The following is a 23,208-nucleotide window of genomic DNA, read 5'->3' on the forward strand; positions in this document are numbered from 1 at the left end:
AGGGGAGCCAGGGGCGAGGCCCGAGTGGCTGGGGATGAGACAGGAGGACTGAGTGCACGCTGGACAGCACCCTGGCCCGGGTCCAGCACCACAGAGTCCCCTGAGCACTGTCAGACCCCAGAGCATAAAGCCGTGAGCATCCCCCACCCCAACGCAGCCCCCAAATGAAAGCAATGGCCCTGTCCGGACGTTGGCCAGGGGCCTGCATGGGGCACGTGCCTTGATGTGACAGCTGGGGACGCATCCCCTGTTCCCTCCAGGGCCTCCCCAACACTGAGGGGCATGAGAAGGTGGGGGAGGTGTCCCCCAGAGCCGACATGGACACAGTGGTTGCTGGACCACTGTCGTGAGGAAAGACCCACGCGCAGAGAATCTGTATCTGAAATCCTTTTATTACATAAAAAGTAAAAAAAGGGAGGAAAAGTAGCAGGATGAGAAACACACACACACACACACACACACACACACAAAATGGCCCGAAGAGCAGCCCGAGAGACACCACCTCTGGAAGGAGCAGAGGAATGAGGACGGGCCCCACTTGTTTCCCTGAGAGAACCAGACAGGAAGTGCCGGGCTCAGGGCCGACACTCCCTCCCACGAGCCCCCCGCCCCGTGCTTCTCAGGAGGTGGGGCTGTGCCCACCGGCCGTGCTGCTGGGTGGGGGGCGAGGGACACTCGAGGCTGAAGCACACGGCACGGCCATTCCCGGCCTCTCCTCGTCTGCAGGCGGGAGGCCGGTGAGGCTGGGGCTCCGGGCAGTGGGCTGTCTGCGCTGCTGAGGACCCCCTGCGGGCTGGCCCTTGTTCTGGGCATTAGGAGCAGCTCCAGGAGGGCGCTCTTGTGTGGCTTCACTGGCGGCTGCGGGAGCCAGGTCCTGCGGCCATCTGCTGTCCCGTGTCCGGAGAACAGCCGCCGCTTCACCCCCACACTCGCTGCCGGGCCAGGTCAGGACGGCCTGCAGGGACCAACAGCGAGGAGGGCGAGGTCGGTGCCGTGACAGCCAACAGTCACCACGGTGACCCGGAGTCTGAAGGAAGCGGAGCCCACCCCCACCCCACCCCCAATCCCCGCCTTCCCCCCTCCCCCGGGATGGGGGTTCCCGTCCCCCCAGGGGAGTCACCTCAGCGCTGCCTGCAGGCCGCGCAGGGCCTCGGCGGACGCCTGCAGCATCTCCAGCTCCTCGGCCCACAGCGCCTCCACCAGCGCCAGCTGGCTGCTCAGGGCCGCGGCTCCGTCCCTCTTACCGGAGACCTGGAATCAATTCTGGGTCGTGTTCTGGAGGCAGGAGACGCCCAGCCAGGGCCTGCCCCCTTGGCCACGCCCAGTTCAGCTGGGCGCAGTGACCGTCTCTGCTGCTTCTCCCGCCAACTAAACAGGGACTCTGGGCCCGGACCCAAGACTCAGCACCAGCCCCGGGTCTCCGAGTCGCCCTGTCCCCGACATCCCCTCAGAGGATCCCACCACACTTCAGCATTTCACCCCGCAGAAAGTCTCCAAGGGTAACAAATAAACTGTTACACTTATTTCTCTATTCCCAGGAACATTTTTATGCAGAATTTTTTTTTTCTTTTTGGGTCACACCTGGCGAGGCACAGGGGTTACTCCTGGCTCTGCACTCAGGAATTACTCCTGGCGGTGCTCAGGGGACCATATGGGATGCTGGGAATTGAACCTGGGTCGGCCGCGTGCAAGGCAAACGCCCTACCCGCTGTGCTATCACTCCAGCCCCCATATGCAGAGAATTTTTTGATCTAAATCATTTACAAAGTAAGAATAAAGGGGAAGGAATACTTAATATTATTTAAAACTCTATTACAGAGGCTGGAGAAATGATACAGTGGGGAGGGCACTTGCTTTGCACAAGGCTGACCCGGGTTCAATGTCCGGCATCCCGTATGGTCCCCCAAGCACCGCCAAGAGTAATTCCTGAGTGCAGAGCCAGGAGTGACCCCTGAGCATCGCTGGGTGTGGCCCAAAATAAGTAAATATATGAAACAAAACAAAAAAAAAACAATTATTACATACTAGCACTAGTTATGTAGTAAATACTTGAAAATCTATTAAGAGGCCGGTGAACTAATAAAAGAAAGAAAAAAAAAAGAAAATCTATTAAGAGGGGCTGGAGCAATAGTACAGCAGGCATAGTACATTTGCCTTGCACGCAGCTGACCCGGGTTCAATCCCCAGTGTCCCATATGGTCCCCCGGAGTCCTGCCAGGAGTAATTCCTGAGTGCAGAGCCAGGAGGAACCCTTGAGCATCGCCAGTGTGACTCAAAAAGAAAAAAAAAAAATTAAGAATTCAAACAAGAGTTTCACCTCTTAAAAGCTACAGATGCAACAGCAACAGGCAAATACAGATAACAGCGATGCCATTCACACGACTGTTCGTAAACACTGCCTGGACCCAGCGTCTTGGGTGCACTTGTGAAAAGAAGGTAGATTTCTGGGGCGGGTTGTGGGGCGGCTGTGGACCTTCACCCCCTGGATGCAGAGTGGCAGGCCAAATAAACCCCAGAGCCTCTGTCCCGAGTTAAGATCTGGTAACCCTACCCGAGAAGTACCAACGGCGACCTCTGAGAGCGACACTGCGTCCAGCCAGGGGGGCACGCACCTTCCGGAGCCCGGCGGCGCTCTCCTCCAGGAGACAGCGGCAGACTTCCTGGGCCACGTCCAAACTCATCTTCTCGTTGGCATCAGAAATCGTTTCCCCAAGAAGCACTTTTTTCCAACATGTACTAGAACCGAAATATTCAGTGAGATCCCTTTAGCTGCCTCCCCGCCGCCATTACAGGTGGCTTCCCCAGTTCCACACAGACTATTCCCCGGCCCCACACACATCACACCGCTCACACCACGGCTGACTCCCCACACTCTCCCACCCGAGGCGGCGCCTGTGCTGAAGCAGACAGGAACCGAAGGAGCAGGGTGGAGAGTAGTGAGGGGAGCACTCCCGGGATGCTGTGTGGGGAGTAGGGAGGGGAGCACTCCCAGGGTACAGTATGAAGAGGAGGGAGGGGAGCACTCCTGGGGCATAGTATGGAGGAGGGAGGGGAGTACTCCGGGGCAGTGTGGGGAGTAGGAAGGGGAGCACTCCCAGGGTACAGTATGAAGAGGGAGGGGAGCACACCTGGGGCACAGTATGGAGAAGGGAAGGGAGTACTCCAGGGCAGTGTGGAGTAGGAAGGGGAGCACTCCCAAGCAGTGTGAAAAGTAGAGAGCATTCCTAAGGCACAGTGAGGATGGATGGAGGGGAGCACTCCCAGGGCATAGTGTGGAGGGAAGGGATCATTCCCAGGGGGCAGTGTGGAGAGTAGGGAGGGGAGCACTCCTGGGGCATAGTGTGAGGAGGGAGGGAGCACTCCCAGGGTACAGTATGAAGAGGGAGGGGAGCACACCTGGGGCACAGTATGGAGAAGGGAAGGGAGTACTCCAGGGCAGTGTGGAGTAGGAAGGGGAGCACTCCCAAGCAGTGTGAAAAGTAGAGAGCATTCCTAAGGCATAGTGAGGATGGATGGAGGGGAGCACTCCCAGGGCATAGTGTGGAGGGAAGGGATCATTCCCAGGGGGCAGTGTGGAGAGTAGGGAGGGGAGCACTCCTGGGGCATAGTGTGAGGAGGGAGGGAGCACTCCGGGGGTAGTGTGGAGGAGGGAGGGGAGCACTCCCAGGGCATAGTGCGGAGGAGGGGGGGAGCACTCCAGGGCAGTGTGGAGAGTAGAGAGGGGAGCACTCCTGGGGCTAGTGTGGAGGAGGGGGGAGCACTCCCAGGGCATAGTGCGGAGGAGGGAGGGAGCACTCCAGGGCAGTGTGGAGAGTAGAGAGGGGAGCACTCCTGGGGCTAGTGTGGAGGACGGAGGGGAGCACTCCCAGGGCATAGTGCGGAGGAGGGAGGGAGCACTCCAGGGCAGTGTGGAGAGTAGAGAGGGGAGCACTCCTGGGGCATAGTGTGAGGAGGGAGGGAGCACTCCCGGGGCTAGTGTGGAGGAGGGAGTGGAGCACTCCCAGGGCATAGTGCAGAGGAGGGAGGGAGCACTCCGGGGCAGTGTGGAGAGCAGGAAGGGGAGCACTCCCGGGGCACAGTGTGGAGGAAGGAGGGGCGCACTCCCGGGTGCAGTGTGGAGAGCAGGGCAGGAGGCGGGCCCTGGGTCTGACTGGCCTTGCACCCTGTGACCAGGAGCCCCATCTGCAGCCACAGAAGCCGAGTAGGAGGCAGACCAGGAAGGGGGCTCAGGGCCCCCCGCCTACGGACGAGGGTGCCCCGAAGTTCTCCCCATCCAGCAGCTCCTGCTGAAAGGCTCGCGTCCACCACGTGCTCTCGACCATGCCCCCCGCACCGCCTCTTACCTCTGTCTCCCAGGGCCCTCCTGCCCCGCCCGCTGTGCCCGAGCCCATGCCCCGCCTCCCCCAACCCTGTGCACACAGTCTTCGCCTGTGGCCCCCCTGGAAGCACCTGGGACCCCACAGGAGGAATCATCTCTACACGTGGCCCTGGGGTCCAGCCCTGCAGCCCCATCAGCCCAGGAGGTGGCCCGAGGGCGAGGGGACAGTGGGGAGCAGGTGGGCGGCTCAGAGCCAACACGCCCGGCAGGGTCCGGAACCTGAAGGGGCAGAGCCAGTCCTGGAGGCCAGAGGAAGCGGGTGAAGGCCCGGAAGCAGAGTGACGGCAGGGGCTGCCCCTGCGATGGGACGTGCCGGGGTCACTCCGAAACTCAACAGTGGACAAGTCACGCCACAACCACAACCTGAAGGCTCCGGCTGAAGCTCGGGCACAGACGAGCTCTCGGGACGGAGGGGGAAAGAGAGTGCAGGCGGCGGGTCAGGTACGCCAAGGAGCCGGCCCCAGGACCTGGTTTCCTTCTGTTTCAGTCAAGCCCAGTGTGCTCGGGGCTCACTCCAGCCTCTGTGCTCGGGCTCAGGGAACCCTTGGCATGCCGGAGATTGAAGCCAGGGGTCAGCATGTGCAAGGCAAGCGCCCTCCCCGCCGTGCTGCCCGTCGGCTGCGGTCCCCCGAGCCTTGTCCCGGCACTGGGCCTCACTCCCTGACGTCCTGACAAGGGTCGGGTGGCGTGGGAACAAACCTAGTCCCTCCACTCGGGCCCCAAGACCCCAGAAACTGAGGGACGCTGGCCAGGCCGGCCTCCCTGCCCGGCCCAGGACACATCCGGGCCTCTCCGCCCTCACGGGCACCCCCGGGGCCGGGCAGGGAAAATGACCCACTCAGAGGCTCCCCACCGCCCCTCGCCAAGGCTCCGCCTCCTCAGGAGCTGGCCCTGCACCACCGGCGCGGGGTCCCCCAGGGAAATATCCGGGTAGAGGCCGAAGCCCCTGGGTCTCAGGCCCGGTTCCCTGAAGACGGCTCGAAAGCCCAAGGTGGGGGCGCGGGGCCGACTTAGAAGCCCGGCGCTGCCCACTCGTCAGGACGATACTGAGATACTGAGAGAAGGAGCGAGCCAGGACACAGCGGCCTCCCGCCCGCCTCCCCCGCCTGCACTCACAACTCTCCCTCGCGCAGACACAGCAGCTTCAGAGCTGTCAGCAGCCTCCACGACGGCCCGTCCCAGCCGAACGTCAGGTCTCTGGGAGGAGAAACGGCGCGTCACCTCTGTGCCTGGGGCACCGGGCCCCCGGCGGCGCCGGCAACGTCTAGCTTTGGGCCCCTGGAGGGATCACGCACCACCTTTGCGCTTCGTCACGCCACGAAGTACGAAAAAGAAGTCTGGACGTGGGCATGGCCCGAGGGAGGGCAGCCCAGCTCACCGTGGGGTGGAAGATGAAGAACTGGGGTCGTCCTGAGGCCCCCCACTGCCCTCCCACTGATGCCAGGGGACAGGGTGTCACACAGGACAGGTTTGGGCCACAGCCAGCTGTGTTCAGGGGCCAGTCCTGGCGCCGGGCCCGGGCATCGAACCCAGTCAAAGGCTGGGGCCCCAGAGCAGCTCTCTGGCCCCCGAGCGAGGTTCCCCCAAGATGGTCTGACACGGCCCCATCGAGCACAACTCGCTGAGCATGGTAAGTGCTCCAGGGACCCCGCCTGCCGCAGGCCAGCCCCCCGCTCACGCGCCAGGAGCCCCCTCAACGCTGAAACCCCCCACAGGAATCATCGGACGAGACACACACACTTACTCTGTGAGGTTGTGATCCCGCAAAATGGAAATCTTTTTGTTCATCTGTTTATCAGCTGGCGGAAGATATTTAACAAGTGCATCTGCATTTAAGGAGAAAAAGAGAGAGAGAAATCAGAGATTTAGGATGTCAGTGCAAGTGGGAATCTTTCCTCCCCAACTTTCTCTCCTTTTAGTATCAATATAGACAGACACAGTGGACTGTAACCCACACCAAGGGAAAAAAAAAAAATCTAGTCTTCAAACTCAAGTCAATAAAATTACTATTGGGGCTGGAGTGGTAGCTCAGCAGGTAGGGCGTTTCCCTTGCAAGCGGCCGACCCGGGTTCGATTACCAGCATCCCATATGGTCCCCTGAGCACCACCAAGAGTAATTCCTGAGTGCAAAAGCCAGGAGTAACCCCTGAACATAGCCGGTGTGACCCAAAAAGCAAAAATAAAATAAAATAAAATAAAATTACTATTTAGCCCTTGAGAAACTTTAAGAACTTCATGAGGGGTCAGAGTGATAGTACAGGGGTGGGCGTTTGCCTTGCATGTAGCCGACCCAGGTTCAATTCCCAGCAGCCCATATGGTCCCCTGAGCACCGCCAGGAGTGATTCCTGAGTGCAGAGCCAGGAGGAACCCCTGAGTATCACTGGCTGTGACCCAAAATGCAAACCAAAAAGAAAGAAAGAAACTCTGTGACAACTACTCTGACGGCCAGTAAAGTCACCGGGACTCAGCGAGTGGCTGCCGCTGCCGGTGCCACCGTGTCTGTTTCCGTCGGGGCTCGTGGCTGGCGTCTATGCCGCTTTCCCGGTAACTGGCTGCACCCCTGCTGGGCTGTGGGCACGGTGGAATCTGGAGGTGCCGCGCACCGGGAGCCCCAGGATCTGAAGCACTGGGACGACCCTCGGCCTTCCCCGCTCCTGAGGGGCCCCGGAGCACTCAGCCCAAGACCAGAGCACCCGCGAGTTCCCGGGCTGCGCGTGCCTCCCCCCCCCCCGTGATTAGCCATACGGCTGGGCCGCTGTTCGCCGGCTGAGGCTGTGGGAGGCGGGAGCAGCTGCCGGGGCTTCCAGCAGTCTGGGGGGAGGCTGTCCAGCCCCGCTGAGAAGACCCCCGAGTCCCCGGCCGGGGAACGGCGTGGCACCTCTGCAGAGATGAGTCCAGCCAGCTGGGCTGCCGGCGCGGCAGCAGCTGTGGGGCCCGGGGGTGGCGGCCGAGGCTGTGGCAGGGCGAGGACCGGGCCCAGTCCTTCCTGAGGGCGCCGTGAGGTTTTCAGCCCAGACCGGCGCCCAGTGTTCCGGTGCGGCCCTGGGGCTTGGCCGGCATCTCCTCCAGGAGGAGGCATGAAGCCGTGAGGCCGGGCCGCTGCTTTCGAACAGGCAACTGGGCAGGGTGGATGCAGCACCAGGCTCCCGCAATGAGGGGACAGGGATAGGCCGTCGGCACTGGTTTGACTTGTTGCTCTCTAGTCCTAGTTTATTACCCCCCAAAGATCTCGCAAGAATGTCCTTTTCTTTGCACTACGGTTGTCCTCGGGGCTGGAGAGATAGCACGGCGGTTGGGTGTTCGCCTTTCACACGGCCGACCTGTGTTCGATTCCTCCGCCCCTCTCGGAGCCCGGCAAGCTACCAAGAGTATGGAGCCCGCACGGCAGAGCCTGGCAAGCGACCCATGCGTGTTGGATATGCCAAAAACAGTAACAGGGGCCGGAGCGATAGCACAGCGGGTAGGGCGTTTGCCTTGCACGCGGCCAACCCGGGTTCGATCCCCGGCATCCCATATGGTCCCCCAAGCACTGCCAGGAATAATTTCTGAGTGCAAAGCCAGGAGTAACCCCTGAGCATCGCTGGGTGTGACCCAAAAAGCAAAAAAAAAAAAAAAAGTAACAATAAGTCTCTCAATGAGAGACGTTACTGGTGCCCACTCGAACAAATGGATGAGCAACTGGATGACAGTGACAGTGACGGTTGTCCTTGGCAGCTCTCCTTCCCTTCTGGGCGCTGCCCCCAGTGGCCACACTCCCCCTGCTCGGATCCTCGGCAGAAAGCTCTCTGGCTGCTTCTCTGGCATCAAAATGAGAGGGGGCCAGAGCCACGGCACGGCAGGGAGGGCCTGTGTCTTGCACCTGCCTGAGCCGGCTCGATCCCCGGCACCCCAGAGGGTCCCCTGAGCACCATCAGGAGTGATTCTGAGCACAGAACCAGGAGTGACCCCTGAGCAAAGACCAGGTGTGGCCCAAAAACAAAAGGCCTCCGCCCTCCAAAAAAAAAAAAAGAATTGAAATGAGAGCAATCCGCAAGTGCAGCCCACCCAGAAAACAGGGTCCGTTTCAGGCTGTGCCCTTCCGACTGCGCCTGAAAACCATCCCGGCCCCGAGGAGACTCGAGCACTGGCGACACAGACCCAGGGTGACCGGGACGCTGGCGTGCGGGTTGCGGGCCGCCACAAAGCCGTACTCCAGCAGCAGGCGCCGGTTGTCGTGGGGGCCGTAGCAGATGAAGACCTCCTCGCCCCGCCCGCAGCCCCGAGCCACGCTGATCTCGTACCGGCGAGTGTCCTCATTGAACCCTGCTTGTACCTGGAAAGGGGGCGAGGGGGGCTGATGGGGCTATGCGGAGACCACCCCCCACCCCCCCTATCCAAGACCCTCAAGGCGCTGACCGCACGTGGACGTGGCCTCTGGGCAGTAGGGACACCAGCAGGTGCTGTGGAATCTCGGGGTCCCTTCTGCTGCTTACTAGGTACAGGGGGACAGACAAGGCCACCCCCCCACCCCACGCCCACAGCACCCCCAGAGGAAGAGGTCCAGCACCCCACTGCAAACAGCGCGGGGGTCAGTGACGGGAGGGAGCCGGCCACGGTGCCCCTGCGGTCAGCACCCTTCAGGTCAGGGTTGCCAATGTCCCTTGGGAGCGGCCAGAGAGTACACATGCAGGGCCTGACCCCGCCGGCGACTGTGAAAGGGCCCGGAGCACAGGGCACTGAGCGTCCCCGCAAGAGAAAATCAGGCCGCGGGGGCTGCCCAGGGCCCTGTGTCCACTGCTGCCCCGGCCCGTCCCCTACACGGCTGCCTCGAGAGCCTTCCTCTGCACAGCAGGGCACTCAGAAAGTACCTTCTAGAAGACAAGCAGCGAGGCCCTATGGGGGAGGGGGGAGGGGGGAGGGAGCCACTGGGGGTCCCGTGCTCCCCCTTCACTGGCACGGGATGTGCCTCCAGGGCTCCAGAACAGCACAGGGGAGGGGCAGGCACCTCCAAGGCTGGGTCCCTCTCCCCCTCCCCCCTCCCCCTTCCCCCGCTTCCCCCCTACCCCAGACCTGCAAAGCCAATCAGCTCCAGGGCATGTGGGAGAAGAGCTCGAGGGGACCTGAGGGACCGCCACAGTGGGACTCTGCCTGCCCGCCCGCCCGCTCCCCCCTCCCCCACTACACACCTCCCACCACAGCCGGCCCTGCGCTGGGCCCCAGTCACTGAGCCTGCAGGGGAAAGGGGAGGAAGGGTCGTGGGCCTGTCACCTGCACGCGCGGGCTGTGGTTCAGCAGATCCAGGAAGGGGGCGAGCGCCACGCAGTCGCCAGGCCGCCGCCGCAGGTACACGGCCCTCGTGTTGACGGTGCACCAGGCCCACAGGAAGGCGCTGGGGCTGAAGACGCTCTCGGCGGCCTCCTGGGGAAACAGCGGCTGCAGCGACGAGAAGAAGCCCCGGGCGGCCGCAAACAGCCCCCAGACTCGGGCCCTCTGCTCCTCAGCCTGAGCCCGCAGCGGCGCGGGGAGAAGGGCCACCACCTCCGGCTCCAGGCACACCGGGCAACTGTAGGCCGCCGGCAGGGTGTCCAGGTACGGCTTCCAGGGCGACCGCTCCCCCGAGTGCTTCTCGGAAACCAGAAAGGCGCACAGAGCCAGCACGGGAGACAGAGGAGGCCGCCACCTGTGAGGACGGGAAGTCGGACTCCACAGGGCTGTCTACTCAGGAGGTGGAGTGTTGCGAAGACTCAGGCTGTTTGGGTTCCACACGCAAGGGGCCGAGCCGGATCCCCCGCACAGTCCCAAGACTCCATTTGTTCATTTTTTGCTTTTGTTCCTGGGTCACCCCCGGCGATGTCCAGGGGTCTCTCCTGGTTCGGCACCCAGGAGGCACTCCTGGTGGGCTCGGGGGGCCGTATGTCGAACCCAGGTCGGCCGTGTGCCAGGCAAGTGCCTTACTGCTACACTACGGCTCCGGCCCCATCCCAATTTCTTAATGCACTGAGCATCTCTCTCTCCCTCCAGGAGCACCTCCGGGGCCAGAGCCCTGAACAAGTCACCCGCAGCGAGTGACAGGAACAGATTCACCAGCCCGAGCTCCAGATCTGTTGGCAAGAGAGCCCGACTGGCAAAGGAACCGGCTTCCAACAGGCTCTCCGCTCAGAACACTTTGGCTGGACAGAAAGCGTTATGGGCAGAAAACTGGCAGGGGGAGGGGGACTCACAGACACGGGTGGATTTGATGGACAAAACCTAGACCCAGGGCTAGAGCGACAGCACAGCAGGGAGGGCGTTTGCCTTGCACGCGGCCGACCTGGGTTCGATTCCCAGCATCCCATATGGTCCCCCAAGCACCACCAGGAATAATTCCTGAGTGCATGAGCCAGGAGGAACCCCTGTGCATCGCCAGGTGTGACCCAAAAAAGAAAAAAAAAAAAAACCTAGACCCGCCCCATCCCATACAGTAACCACAGGGTATGGGCAGCTCTTTCCACTCTAAGAGGATGGGGGTCTGAGAGGTGCTCAGAGGGTCTGGGGTGGCACCCGGTGGCTCTGGTCAACCCAGCCTGAGGAGTGAGTGCCACACTAGGGCCTGAGGGAGCAGTGCTGCTAGGGCCACCCCAGGGTGGCCTGGGTTCAATCCCCAGCACCCCAGATGGTCCCCTGAGTCTCTCCAGGAATGAGACCTGAGCACAGAGCTAGGAGGAAGGCTGAGAACTGTCAGGTGTCACCAAAAAAAAAAAAAAAAAATCCCTGTATGTGAAAAAAAGTGAATGTGTGTGACCACAGACAGATTCAAGTCAAGGACAGTGGACGTTTAATTCAGAACCGATTCGCTTACTTATAGCACATCTGAGGGGGTTCAAGGTACAAGGCTGCATGGAGGCGTGGTCGATCATTCACAGAGGTAAAGCGTGCCGAGGAGGCAGTTCTCTAGGGGGTTAACTCAAGGAGAGGCTGTCTGGGACGAGGCCGAGAGACTCGCTCAGGGGTGACAAGCATTTATACTGCTCTTCTCTTTCCCTTGCTGCTGGTACATATTAAACTATTAAATTTACTTCTTATTGATATTTGCAGTTATTTGGATAAACGCAGTAAGAAACACAGATTCCAAAACTTAGCTCTCTGGGCTCTGGGGGCTGAGGTTAAAAGCCGGCTGGGCTTTTACTGTAAATCCCAGACTAAGTCTTCAGGCTGGTTTAGCTTTTCCTACCCCCTGGGGTTCTGTCTTTTAGGTCATTATGGCTCACCTCAAGACAGTGCTTTATGATTTCCAGACTGTCCCACATGGAAGCCAGGATATCTCTGCTGCTGGCCCCAGGTACATCTAGAGATTCCCTCAGTGGGACCCAGCTTTTTGGAGTGTTAAGAACTACAGCGATGGAAGCCTAAGTCAATTAATTATGACAGGTGCCCGGGAGTAGATAAAGTTCAGATCCAATTAATTCCCCAAACTTAGGAGCACAGCATTAACGGTCTCTCTGTGTTTAAGCAAAGAACATGGCTCTTGAGTAAAATATGAAAAGGTTATAGAGGAAACAGAAAAGCAACTAATTCACTACAGATACAAATCAGAGTTGCCAGAAGGTTTGAATTTATAAGGAACCAAGCCTGACTCGGTGCGTTTAGAAGCTGACAGAATGGGAAGTAAAGCACAAGGGGAAAATTAAAGGTAAACCCGGAGACCAGGGTGCTCCACTAAGTAAGAGCACTGTAAGCTTCTCTGGGGGAGGAAAAGGGGCAATTCAAAACACTTGGGGTTAATAGCCAACACCTGTACTCCCTCCCAGGCCCCATCCACTTTCTCTAAAGTTCAGTTCCTTGTGTGAGTCACATTTCCGGAGTTGTAAGTGTCCACCGCGACCACCCCACGCATGCAACACTCTCTGAGGGAAGGCCCACTGTCTGGTACTCGGCCAGACAGACTGACAACCCTCAGGCTGTCCTCGCTACAATTCCACAGCTTTTGTCCCTAAACTGACCCACCCTATTGCAAATTAGTTTACTTGCTATCAACAGGAGCTCTTGTTCCATAGATATATTTAGAAAGGTTTTCACCAACAGGAGATCCAAACGGCAACCACAGAATCGGGAACTGTGCCCGTCAAGGTGTGGGAGGCGGCAGGGGGGATCTTGGGGGCACCCGTGGAGGGGCGCTGACGGTAGGGCTGGAGCGAGAATACGACACTTCGTGTCTAAAGCTCAACTACCGGCAACTCTGTAAATCACAGTTCTTCACATTTAAAAAAATTAATAAAATTTTGGTTTTTACCAAATAGAAACAAACCCCTCAGAGTTCACTCCTCAAACTTTGGGGGATTTATTTTTATATAGTGAAAATAAAATGTAACCCTCAAAGTTCAGATTATTGTTTTACCATATAGTCTCGCAAAATCTCAGTAGCGTACAGAAAATGTTTCTCGTGCAAGCACCCTTCCTTGCTTCAAGAAACAAACATGGGGGCGCTGGAGCGATAGCACAGCGGGGAGGGCGTTTGCCTTGCCCGTGGCCAACCTGGGTTCAATTCCCAGCATCCCATAGGGTCCTCTGAACACCGCCAGGAATAATTCCTGAGTGCAGAGCCAGGAGGAACCCCTGTGCATCACTGGATGTGACCCAAAAAGAAAAAAGGAAAAAAAAGAAACAAACATGGGGCTGGAGCAATAGCACAGCGTGTAGAGCGTTTGCCTTGCACGCGGCCACCCTGGGTTCGATTCCCAGCATCCCATAGGGTCCCCCAAGCACCGCCAGGAGTGATTCCTGAGTTCATGATCCAGGAGGAACCCCTGTGCATTGCCAGATGTGACCCAAAAAACATGGGGCCAGAGAAACAGTACTGTCGGTAAGGACCTTGCTTTGCATTTAGCCAACTCTGATCCTTACACCACATATGGTCCCCCGAGCATTTCAGGAGGGGTCCCTGAGCACAGAGACAGAAGTAAGCCCTGAGCACAGCCTGTGTGGCCCAAAATTCACACACACACACACACACACACACACACACACACACACACACCCTGAGCGCAGAGACAGAAGTAAGCCCTGAGCACCGCCTGTGTGGCCCAAAATTCACACACACACACACACACACACACACACACACACACACACACACACACACACACACACACACACACCCCACCCCCCAGCACAGAGACAGAAGTAAACCCTGAGTACCGCCTGTGTGGCCCAAAATTCTCTCTCTCTCTCTCTCTCTCTCTCTCTCTCTCTCTCTCTCTCTCTCTCTCTCTCACGCACACACACACACACACACACACACACACACACACACACACAGAGGGGGAACTCTAGAACTTACCCTGGTTAAGAAACAGCACTATCATTCAACCCTCACCATTTAGAAACCTCTCCTCCCTCCGTGCCCAGAGAACAAAGCCTCCACTGTGATATCATCCACAGGGAAAGAATTCTCACCTCCTGAGTGACAGACCTCCCCTCCTCTCCACTACAAAAAACTAACTCAATAGTTAATGGTACAATTAACAGAGCAATAGCACAGCGGGTAGGGCATTTGCCTTGCATGCAGCCAACCTGGGTTGGATCCCTGGCATCCCATGTGGTCCCCCAAGCATACCAGAAGTGATCCCTGAGCGCAGAGCCAGGAGGAAGCCCTGAGCACCACCAGGTGTGGCCCCAAAACAAAACAAAACAAAACAAAACTCATGATGTTAACAGTTCTGTGGAGATGCAGAAAATCAAGTAAGTAAAGGGTGAGATCAGAAGAAGCATCACTGACTGACGGAGAACGGGGACAGCAGTCAAGGGGCTCACACGACACTCCCTGCTTTGCCCACGTCCGCTAGAGAGAGGTCAGGACTCACACCCAAGCCCCACAAAAGGCAGTTTACAGTGAGTGGAACACATCTCCGAGACCAGAGCAGACCCTTCCGTCCTTTTAGGCACGAGCCCCCGTGCTGAAGACACAGGCCCTAAGGGACTGTGCCTCAGTGACCTGGTGCCACCGGCCGCACTCACCTGGCAATGTACGCGCCCAGGTAGCTCTTCATCACCGTGTCTGTGGTGAGCAGGCAGGTCTCGGGCAGCGAGATGACCACCTGTCCGTCCTGCCCGGGAGAAAGCCCAGTTTAGAACGCTTTGAGGAGCGTCTCGGGCCAGAGTCCTGTCAGGTCCACAACCCGCTGACCTCTCCTGGCCACGGTACACGACACGTCCAGCAACTGCCAAATCTCGCAGGATGCTCTGAACAAAAATTCCCCCGGTTACTGCTATCTACAGGGGAGGGGTCTTTCTCTTCCCCAGACTCTGCTGCAGAGCAGGCAAGATCTCCCCTCAGAACTGTCTGCCATGGAGGCAGGCGGAGGAGGGGGATTGGGCGGGAGGACACCGGGGACATGGTGGTGGGGAATGTGCACTGGTGGAGGGGCGAGTGTTCGATCACTGTATGACCGAAACTCAAACATGAAAGCTTTGTAACTGTATCTCAGGGATTCAATAAAAATAAATTAATTAATGTCTCCCCTCAAAAAAAAGTAAATAAAAACACTGCCCAAATGAATCTAGCGAGCCCAGTGCTTGACACTGTGTGGGGGGAAGGGGAGGAAGGGGGGCTGGAGCCATAGGACGGCAGGGAGGGCCGTAGCCTTGCACTCAGCCAACCTGGGCTTAGGAAGTTGGTATCTGGTGGTGGCTTTTGCACCTTTAAAACACAAACCTCAATTCTCTTGTGAACCAATAATACTTCAATAAAAATTTAATTATATGAACAAAATAGGACCCCCTGTGCATAGTTTTGTGTCAGCCATGACCCCAGCCCAATCCCCCTTCTCACACCTTCACAAAGCAATCCCCCTTGGAGGGCCCCGGGCCAGGGGCCAGGACAGGCCGGCGCGTCCCTCCCCACTGGGGTCACGCCCACGGACCCTGGTGGGCGCAATGTACACCCAACCTCCATGGAGGAAGAGGCCTGCCCTTCCCTGCCGCCCAGGCTCCTAGGCTACAGGCTGGGACACGGACACTGAGCTGGCAGAGGTCTAGGAGCTGGCAGAGGTCTAGGCTCCGACGGGACGAGACGCCACACCGGCCAGGCTGCAGACAGAGAAACAAAGCTAACTTCCGTTCCACTTGAGCACTCTTTCCTGAGCTTGTTCTCCCATGAACGGCAGAGTTCATCCTAATGGAAGTGGATTCGACCGGACGTACGAAGCCAGTGAGACATGCCCACGCGCCCGACGTGCGTCAGTATCTGCCATTCACCGGTTTGGAGCCACAAAACCCAAACAGTCGGGACAGCTGACCCCGGGCCTCAGGGCGGGAAGAGGAAGTCTCACCCGCAGGGACGTTCTGCTCATCAGCCCTCTTCCGGTACCTAGGAAAGCAGAGAGAGGGAAGGGGGTAAACCCCACCGCGTGGGCAAGGGCAACGCCCTGGAGACGGGGGCAAGGAAGAAGGGTGTGAATGAACTTCAGAAGCACTTGAAGCCAAAGCCAAGTGTGTCCTCTGCCTCCGGCGGGGAGGGGGAGACGCTACTCTGGAAAACGTTCCCATCTCCTGACATCTGCTGACGGGCAGAGTGGGACCCAAATCCAGGTCCTAACTTTCCAGACACAGACCTCCCTGGGCTCTTACAGGAAGCCAGTGGCGTGCGGGATCCTCTGGATCCGGCCAGCTGGTGCGAGGCCGAGCCCCCAGTCTCAGCCTGAGCTGGAAACAGCCTGAGCCTTCCTGACTCCACCCCCCGCTGGCCTCCCCGTAGCCAGGCAAGCGGCTCCCCAGTGACTGCACCCAGCAGGCGGCTTCAGGGCCAGCAGCTCCCAGGAACAAGGCTGTGGCCAGTCCACTGCAGCTCCAGGTTGATGGGGAGGGGGGGTTCCTACCCAAGTTCTGACACCCACCTGCTAAGCCCCCACCTGTCTCCCCACCCAGGGATGCACTGACTGTTCAGACACATGGTCTGGGCTCAAAGAACTTGGTGTCACCCCAAGAGAGCACAGTGGTGCCAAGGGACCTGGTGTAGGCAGAAGGCCTGGGTTCAAGGGCCCCGGGCATAGAGCCCAAAGCAGCCACCAGGTAGGGCCCAAACACACACAGAAAGAATTTATCAGTGTGAGAGCATCACCTCTGTGGGTGAGAATCAATTACTAACGGGAGGGTATATCTACCCCCTCTGGGGTTCTAGCGTACATGGAAATTCTCTCCAAACGTACATATGAACTAGACTTGGACGATGCTTTCCCGACATTCCTAGAGTGTGGAATTCTACTGTCAGGAAGCAGACCACAGCCCTTAAGACCAACTCCAGCGGGCCAGAAAGTGGCCTTTGGGGGTCTAGTCATAGTAAAGCTTAGCGGGTTACCCTCGGCCTTAACACTTCTGCTATCAGGACTGGAGAGAGAATACAGCAGGTGGGGCACAAGTTGCCTTGTACACGGCCACCCAGGCATCCCACATGATCCTACGAGCACAACCAGGAGTGACTCCTGGGAGCAGAGTTGGGAGTAACCCCTCAGCATCACCAGGTGTAGCCCAGAAACCAAAAAGGAAAAAAATAAATAAAACTCCTACCAAAACCTGCCTGGGAAACCCAGATCTACTCACCATTTTGGCTGTAGAAAAAAATATTGACAGTTCCCAAAGGATAACCCATCTAAGGGCCTAAAGACTGAGTCCTCGTGCAAAGATCAAGCCCCAGAGCTTAGCACACTGCAGCAGAATCCAGTCATGTTCCCTCCTACAACACACCAAGAGGTGACAGAGCATGCAGGATGGTTATTCTGCACCACAGGTCTGTGCCTCCCACCCCTATTCAGGGCTGAATCCCCAGCCCCTGGTGGAGCCTCCCAGAAGTGGCCCAGAAGGCCACGAGGAAAAAGCTCTTAGAAGAGACACAGAGCTTGCTCTGTTCTGCATGCAAACACAATGCAAAGATCTTTTTTGTTTGTTTTGCTCTGTTTTTGCTTTTTGGGTCACAACCAGAGATGCTCAGGTCACTCCTGGCTCTGCACTCAGGAATTACTCCTGGCAGTGCTTGGGGGAACCATATCGGATGCCGGGGATTGAACCCGGCTCAGCCACGTGCAAGACAAACACCCTCCCCACTGTACTGTCACTCCAGCCTCAAAGATCTCTTTTGGTTGTAGTTTTATTTGGAGACAGGGGGGTGGGGGTGAGGGGTTCCCACAACCTGGAGATGCTCAGGGGTTACTCCCGACTGCGCTCAGGAATCACTCCTGGCGGTGCTCAGGGGACCATAGCGGGATGCGAGGGATAGAATCCAGGTCAGCTGCGTGCAAGACAAGCACCCACTCCGCTGGACCAAGGCTGCAGCCCCACGATATGAAGACTCACAGGCCAGGAAGCGCCTCCCGGTCAGAGCACCTGCCAACACCTGCTCCTTCCCTCAGGTGGAGGAGCTCCGGGCTCGACACAGTCCACGCCCCGCTCTAGGTGACCCAGGGACAGCGGGCCCAGCTGCGTGGCCCTGTACCGCGGGGAACGGCACTGGTCACGGCTAACCCATCTGCTTTAGCTCCCCAAGAACAACAGCGTGCTGGGGGCCCGCAGGAGCGGTGCCCATTTCTGAAGACATCCCCTATCAGCTGCTCCCAGTTCTAGGCGACCTGCTTATCTCCAGGCATCTCCAGGCATGACCGTCACCCGGTGCCTGGCGTGTCCAACTCCCCTTCTCTGGACACAGTGACACCCAAGGCCAAGGCGGGACCCCAATCAGGAAAGGCAGAAAGTTGGACAGATATAGGACAGATGAGATGCTCCCAGAGCAGGGACAGCCTGTGTGAGTAAGAGCCCCCCCTCCCCACGCCCCCCACCTCAGCCCACCTGGCTCCCCTGCGAGGACGGCCGGGGCCTCACCTGGAAAACGCGCCGGTATTAAGTTTGTATCTTCAAAGTTCCGATCTTTCAGCCACTTCTTAAGCTCAATAAATTCGGGCTTGTGGCTCTCAGGCACTAACCAAGAGAGAAAAGAAGGAAAGAAACGGTGATTTGAAGCACGGTATAATCACATCGCTTTTAAAAAGATTCATCTCGGGGCGGGAGCGATAGCACAGCGGGTAGGGCGTTTGCCTTGCATGAGGCCGACCAGGGTTCGATTCCCAGCATCCCATATGGTCCCCTGAGCACCGCCAGGAGTAATTCCTGAGTACAAAGCCAGGAATAACCCCTGTGCATCGCCGGGTGTGACCCAAAAAGCAAAAAAAAAGAAAAAGATTAATCTCTGGTGAACTGTCGCTGTCAGTTATGACAGAAAGTAATTTATTTTTAAATACATGAATAACACAAACTGGAAAAAAAAAAACAGCCAGTCATGTCAAACGTGCAGGAAAACTAACATTTGTTCTTGCTGTATCTCCTCAGCAAACCAGGAGCGAAGGAAAGCTCCTCAGCCTGATACAGAACAAGGGTTTTTGTATCATTGTCTCAACCTCGGCACTGGCCTTCCCGAAAATATGCAAAAATCAAAACCAAGTTACAGCTGACCTAGAACAATGCAAGCTTCAGGGACACTAACAAAGTCAAATATTCAAATAATTTTCTTTTAGACTGATTCACAATATTGTTAATGTTCGGATTTCTGGCAGGCAGCATCCCAACCTCACACCCTCCACCCAAGTGACTGTTCCCCCCACTGTAGTCCCAGGGTCCCACCCACAAGGGCCCCCAAAACACATTCACAGTCATTCTGACTCCCCCAAAAGATAACTGCCAATAACAGCTTGCTGCTGATGTTAACCAGTAACAATCAACACATGCTCTGCGTTATCCTGTGTTTCTCCAAATAAAGCCCCAGGAAAGGGAGCCCCTTCCAAATGTGCTAAGGACTGAGCCCTATTGAAAAAATGTGTCTTGTCCAGACTGGGCTCTACTGCATCTGAGATGATGGACTTACATCAGACACACAGGCTGCTGGAGTGCAGGACCAGCAATGGACACGTGGGCTCACACCCCAGGGAGAACACGGCTGAAGCATGAGAGAGAGATTCATATCTTCATTCACAGAGAGATTCATAGCCTCATTCATACGAAGCATGAGAAAGAGATTCTCCTCCAGAGTTTAGAGGGAGGGAAACGGCCTTGCTGAAAAGAGCAGTCTTTAAGGAAATATTCTCTCTGATCACTGCCCACGACCCTTTGAACAAAACCATGTGTGTCTGCTAATTCCCTTCCACAAAGGGGCCCTTTTTGCATCACTGGCACACAGAGAATCACGAGTATACCTCCTCTTGATTCAGAACTTCTGAGGAGCTTCCGTCTTCTGACCCGGCTGGTTCTTCCTCTGCCCTTCCTCATCCTAAAGCCCCACAGAGGTTTAAAGGGTTTTCTTTGCCTTTCATTCCAGTCACTAATAACAATCACAGTTCTCTGTACCTGTAAATATTTAAACATGCAAACATATGTTATTTGGTAAGCCAAATAAAGTGGCTTTCTATATACAAAACAAAACATTACATGAGCTTACATCCTGACCCCTGGTACAGAAACTAAAATCTCTTTTCATCCCCGTAACAGTTTCGTGTGGAGAGCCTGTTGAATGCTAACCAGAGAAAACTTCACCGCTATGTGCATTGGTGACCAACGCAAGTCACGACTAGGGATACTGAGGCTCCACCCTCACTGCACTTTGCAGAAAGAGCAGCCATGAAGCCCTCATCAACTAGGAAATCTTAAAAGGAGAGGGCAAACCAAAATACAGCTTTCAGTGAGAAATAAATAACAGAATCCTTAACTCACTACCATTAGATAAGGGGCGCTAGGGGTTGGAGTGATAGCACAGTGGGTAGGGCACCTGCCTTGCACATGGCCAACCCGGGTTCACTCCCGGGCATCCCATAGGGTCCCCCAAGGCCACTAGGGGGTGATCCTTGAGTGCAAAGCTAGGAGTAAGTCCTGGGTGTGGCCCATAAAAACAAAACAAGAAATATTAAAGAGAAAAAAATGAGAGCTGCAAAACATTACCAAGTCAATTATCCCTTTGGAGTTGCTTTGGAGCACATCCCACAAACATATAAAACAAGAGTGAAAAATATTCAAAACGTGGCAGGGGAGGGGGATTTTGCCAGAACTTTTGTATCCTACTGTGGTTCTTGGAGGATACCTGAGGACTGGGGTCCCTGGGAGCAGTGTAGACGCTCAAGTCCCGCGAGGCTAAGTGAGCCCATCACACCGCATCAGAGATTCAACAGAGTCCCGTGATTCTCAGGGACAGTGCTTTGCTCTGAGTGGGGAAAACTAGTTTCCACCTCTACTGAGTCCAGGTTCCCTGTGTGTCTCTCCCTCTCTGAAGTGAGGAACGTCAGAAAACAGAGTGCATAGCAAAAGTTTTATTTGAGGAAAATGAGCCACATCCAAGGGAAAAACCAAAACCAAAACCAGAGCTTCCTCGGGAGGGGCATGCCTGGAACTGCTCTGGGATCTTCGTCAACGACAGAGTCTTTGCCAAGCTGCCTAAACTCGCAGCTCTGTGCAGACAGCAGGATGCCATAACAATGCACATGTTGCCAACGGGAATTCGCGATCAACACCACAGTGTCCCCAAGCCCCCCAGCTAAGAGTGACCCCTGAGCACCGCCCGGTGTGGCCAAAAAAACAAGGCAAAGAGCACTGTTGCTAAGGCACTGTCAAGGGAAGAAGTCCTGAGGTCTGACGCTTTCCCTGAAGAAACCTGCGCCTTCAGCCCAATTTGAGCAGGGGGTCCTAGTTGCAGCCTGTGAATAGCTTCCAGATGATGGGGAGGGTCACGAAGGTCCTGCGCAGTATCATGCGCGGCCTCAAATCTCCGCTCTTTCACGCAAACAACCGACCAGGTCGCACGGTCCCTCCGCCTGCCCATCCCCAAGCTCCCGTTACCCGGGCAACGGCTGCGGTAGCTCCCGCCCCGGAAGTCGCCGGCCGAGCGCGGGGCGGGGCTCGATCCGCAACATGGCGGCAGGCGGCGCGCACATGGAAAGAGTGAAACTCGGCGCTGCCGAAGAACGCGGGTTCCAAGAACGCGGCCGCAGAGGGAACGGCTCGGGGATCTCCAGGCCCACCTCCCGCCGCGAACCCTCACGAACCGACAGCGCTCAGCCACCGCGCGCGGCCCCGCTTCCGTCCGGAGGAGCCGCCGCCGCCACCGCCGCCGGGGCCGCGCGCGCGCGCGCGCAGGCGCGTCCCAACCCCGGAAGTGGGTTGGACGGCGGGAGCCGCGGGCGCCCGGCAGCCGCTCCTTGCAGTGGCGCCGTCCGCCGCTAGGGGCGCGCTCCCGCAGGCCTCCAGGGCACGGGCTGGCGGCTCTCCAAATGCCCTTGGACCTGGCTCTGCCAACCTAGCTCTACTTCCTCCTCACCGGCTTCTGGCAGCATTCTGGAAAATTCCATGGCTATTCTAGCACGACGCCTCGGGCGGAGTGATGGGATTCAGTTTCTCACGCGCGCACACACACCCCCCTTGGTTATGGGCTTAGTGGCTGTGGGAGTCTGTAGTGGAGAAACCTGGCACCTAGTGCACCCCCAAACCTGGGGCACCCAGTTCCTTCTTGAGCAGAACCTGACACCAGCAAAACAGGTCACCGAACACCTGACCAGCGTCCACGGCCAGAGAAGTGGACCAAAGAACCTTCCAGGCACCAACAGGATTGAAGGGGCCCGAATCACGGCACACGATGCTCTGTGGGAAACGTTGGGACGAGTGATTTTTTGTGTGTGTGTGGTTGTTTTTTAGGGAGGAAAGAGAAAGCCAAATAAAGCTTAGTCATACTGCTAATCATTGCATGGAAGTTTGAAATGCACCTGTCACTGGATTGGTGGTGGAATATTGTATGGCTACGACTCAGCTAGTCAATAACTTTGTAAATCGTGGTTCTTTTTTTTTTTTTTTTGCTTTTTGGGTCGCACCTGACGATGCACAGGGATTACTCCTGGCTCTACACTCAGGAATCACTCCTGGCGGTGCTCAGGGGACCATATGGGATGCTGGGAATCGAACCCGGGTCAGCCGCGTGCAAGGCAAACACCCTACCCGCTGTGCTATCGCTCCAGCCCCTAAATCGTGGTTCTTTAAATAAAAATATTTTTTTAAATACTGCCACTGTACGGTTGATTTCTTAGTTGTGACCAAGGTAACCCAAGCCCCGAGGTATTAATAATGGGTGTTTGGGGATTCTTTTTACTACTCTGACAGCTTTTCAGTGAATCTATTATAAAATTCAAAGTTATTTGAAAAGAAAAAGTGTGAGGGGAGGTGGAAAGAGATTTTTACAGATTTGAAGCCATAATTCAGTGATGTCAGCAAAGATCAAGACTTTCCCCACCTTCAAATAAAACTATCCTTAAGAAGTTTGTTTTCTTCCTATCTTTATTCTCAATAAACTCGCTTTGCAACTTGGAAACTCAAGCATCTATGGAGCCAAAGCGATAGTACAGCAGGTAGGACGTTGGCCTTGCACACGGCCAATTGAAGTTCAACCTCTGGCATCCCATACAGTCCCCAGAGCACCCCAGAAGTGTTTCCTGAGGGCAGAGCCAGGAGTAGTAAACCCTGAATATCATTGGATGTAACCCAACAAAACAAAACTAACCAAACTAACAAAACAGAAACTCAAGCATCCAGTAGCCAGTTTCCAGTGAGCCAGGAAGACCCCAGGCCCACGGAGCTGCACTCTCATCACTGAGACCGAGACCTGTTCTTATGAGTAACAACCTCACACGAGTGCATTGAAGAGAGGAAGAAAGGGGCGTATTCCTTCACGGGGGAGGAATGAGCCTATGTCCCCACTTTCCAAAGAGAACTCTTATGTTCTGGTGTCCCTTGTCACTTTTAATCCAAATAGTGTGAATTCCTTATTAGCACAAAGTAACCAAGCTAGAATAGGTTGATTTCT

At 56.6% G+C, this 23,208-nt stretch overlaps 1 protein-coding gene across 3 annotated transcripts; it reads right to left on the bottom strand.

The window, feature by feature from the left end:
* Positions 1 to 444: 444 nt before the first annotated feature.
* On the bottom strand, positions 445 to 22,187 carry SETD4 (SET domain containing 4). Of its 3 annotated transcripts, none has more exons than XM_055129552.1 (12): positions 21,198 to 21,750; positions 19,568 to 19,718; positions 18,204 to 18,299; positions 15,665 to 15,702; positions 14,352 to 14,440; positions 9,627 to 10,038; positions 8,517 to 8,691; positions 6,123 to 6,204; positions 5,495 to 5,575; positions 2,613 to 2,736; positions 1,121 to 1,251; positions 445 to 955 (listed from the first exon to the last, which is right to left on the bottom strand). In XM_055129552.1, exons 2-12 carry the CDS (start codon positions 19,638 to 19,640, stop codon positions 946 to 948), a joined length of 1,311 nt encoding a protein of 436 aa, XP_054985527.1. In that variant the 5' UTR covers positions 19,641 to 19,718; positions 21,198 to 21,750; the 3' UTR covers positions 445 to 945. The 3 variants fall into 3 exon arrangements, 2 of the variants coding, with proteins under 2 accessions (XP_054985527.1, XP_054985526.1); XM_055129551.1 differs by having other exon boundaries at positions 21,404 to 21,749; XR_008628693.1 differs by lacking the exons at positions 445 to 955; positions 1,121 to 1,251; positions 2,613 to 2,736 and having other exon boundaries at positions 8,468 to 8,691; positions 21,404 to 22,187.
* Positions 22,188 to 23,208: the final 1,021 nt, after the last annotated feature.

The sequence above is a fragment of the Sorex araneus genome, chromosome 2 (assembly GCF_027595985.1).
Source record: "Sorex araneus isolate mSorAra2 chromosome 2, mSorAra2.pri, whole genome shotgun sequence".
NCBI classification, from domain to species: Eukaryota; Metazoa; Chordata; class Mammalia; order Eulipotyphla; family Soricidae; genus Sorex; species Sorex araneus.

Bases quoted from the DNA above. Each gene is read 5' to 3' on its own strand.
- SETD4 (XM_055129552.1), bottom strand. From the start codon at position 19,640: ATGAGGAAGGGCAGAGGAAGAACCAGCCGGGTCAGAAGACGGAAGCTC. The intron at 14,441-15,664 runs GTGAGACTTCCT...TCTCCCGGGCAG, and splicing joins TGAGCAGAACGTCCCTGCGG to GACGGACAGGTGGTCATCTC. The intron at 6,205-8,516 runs GTCTGTGTCGCC...CCTTAAATGCAG, and splicing joins CAGCGTCCCGGTCACCCTGG to ATGCACTTGTTAAATATCTT.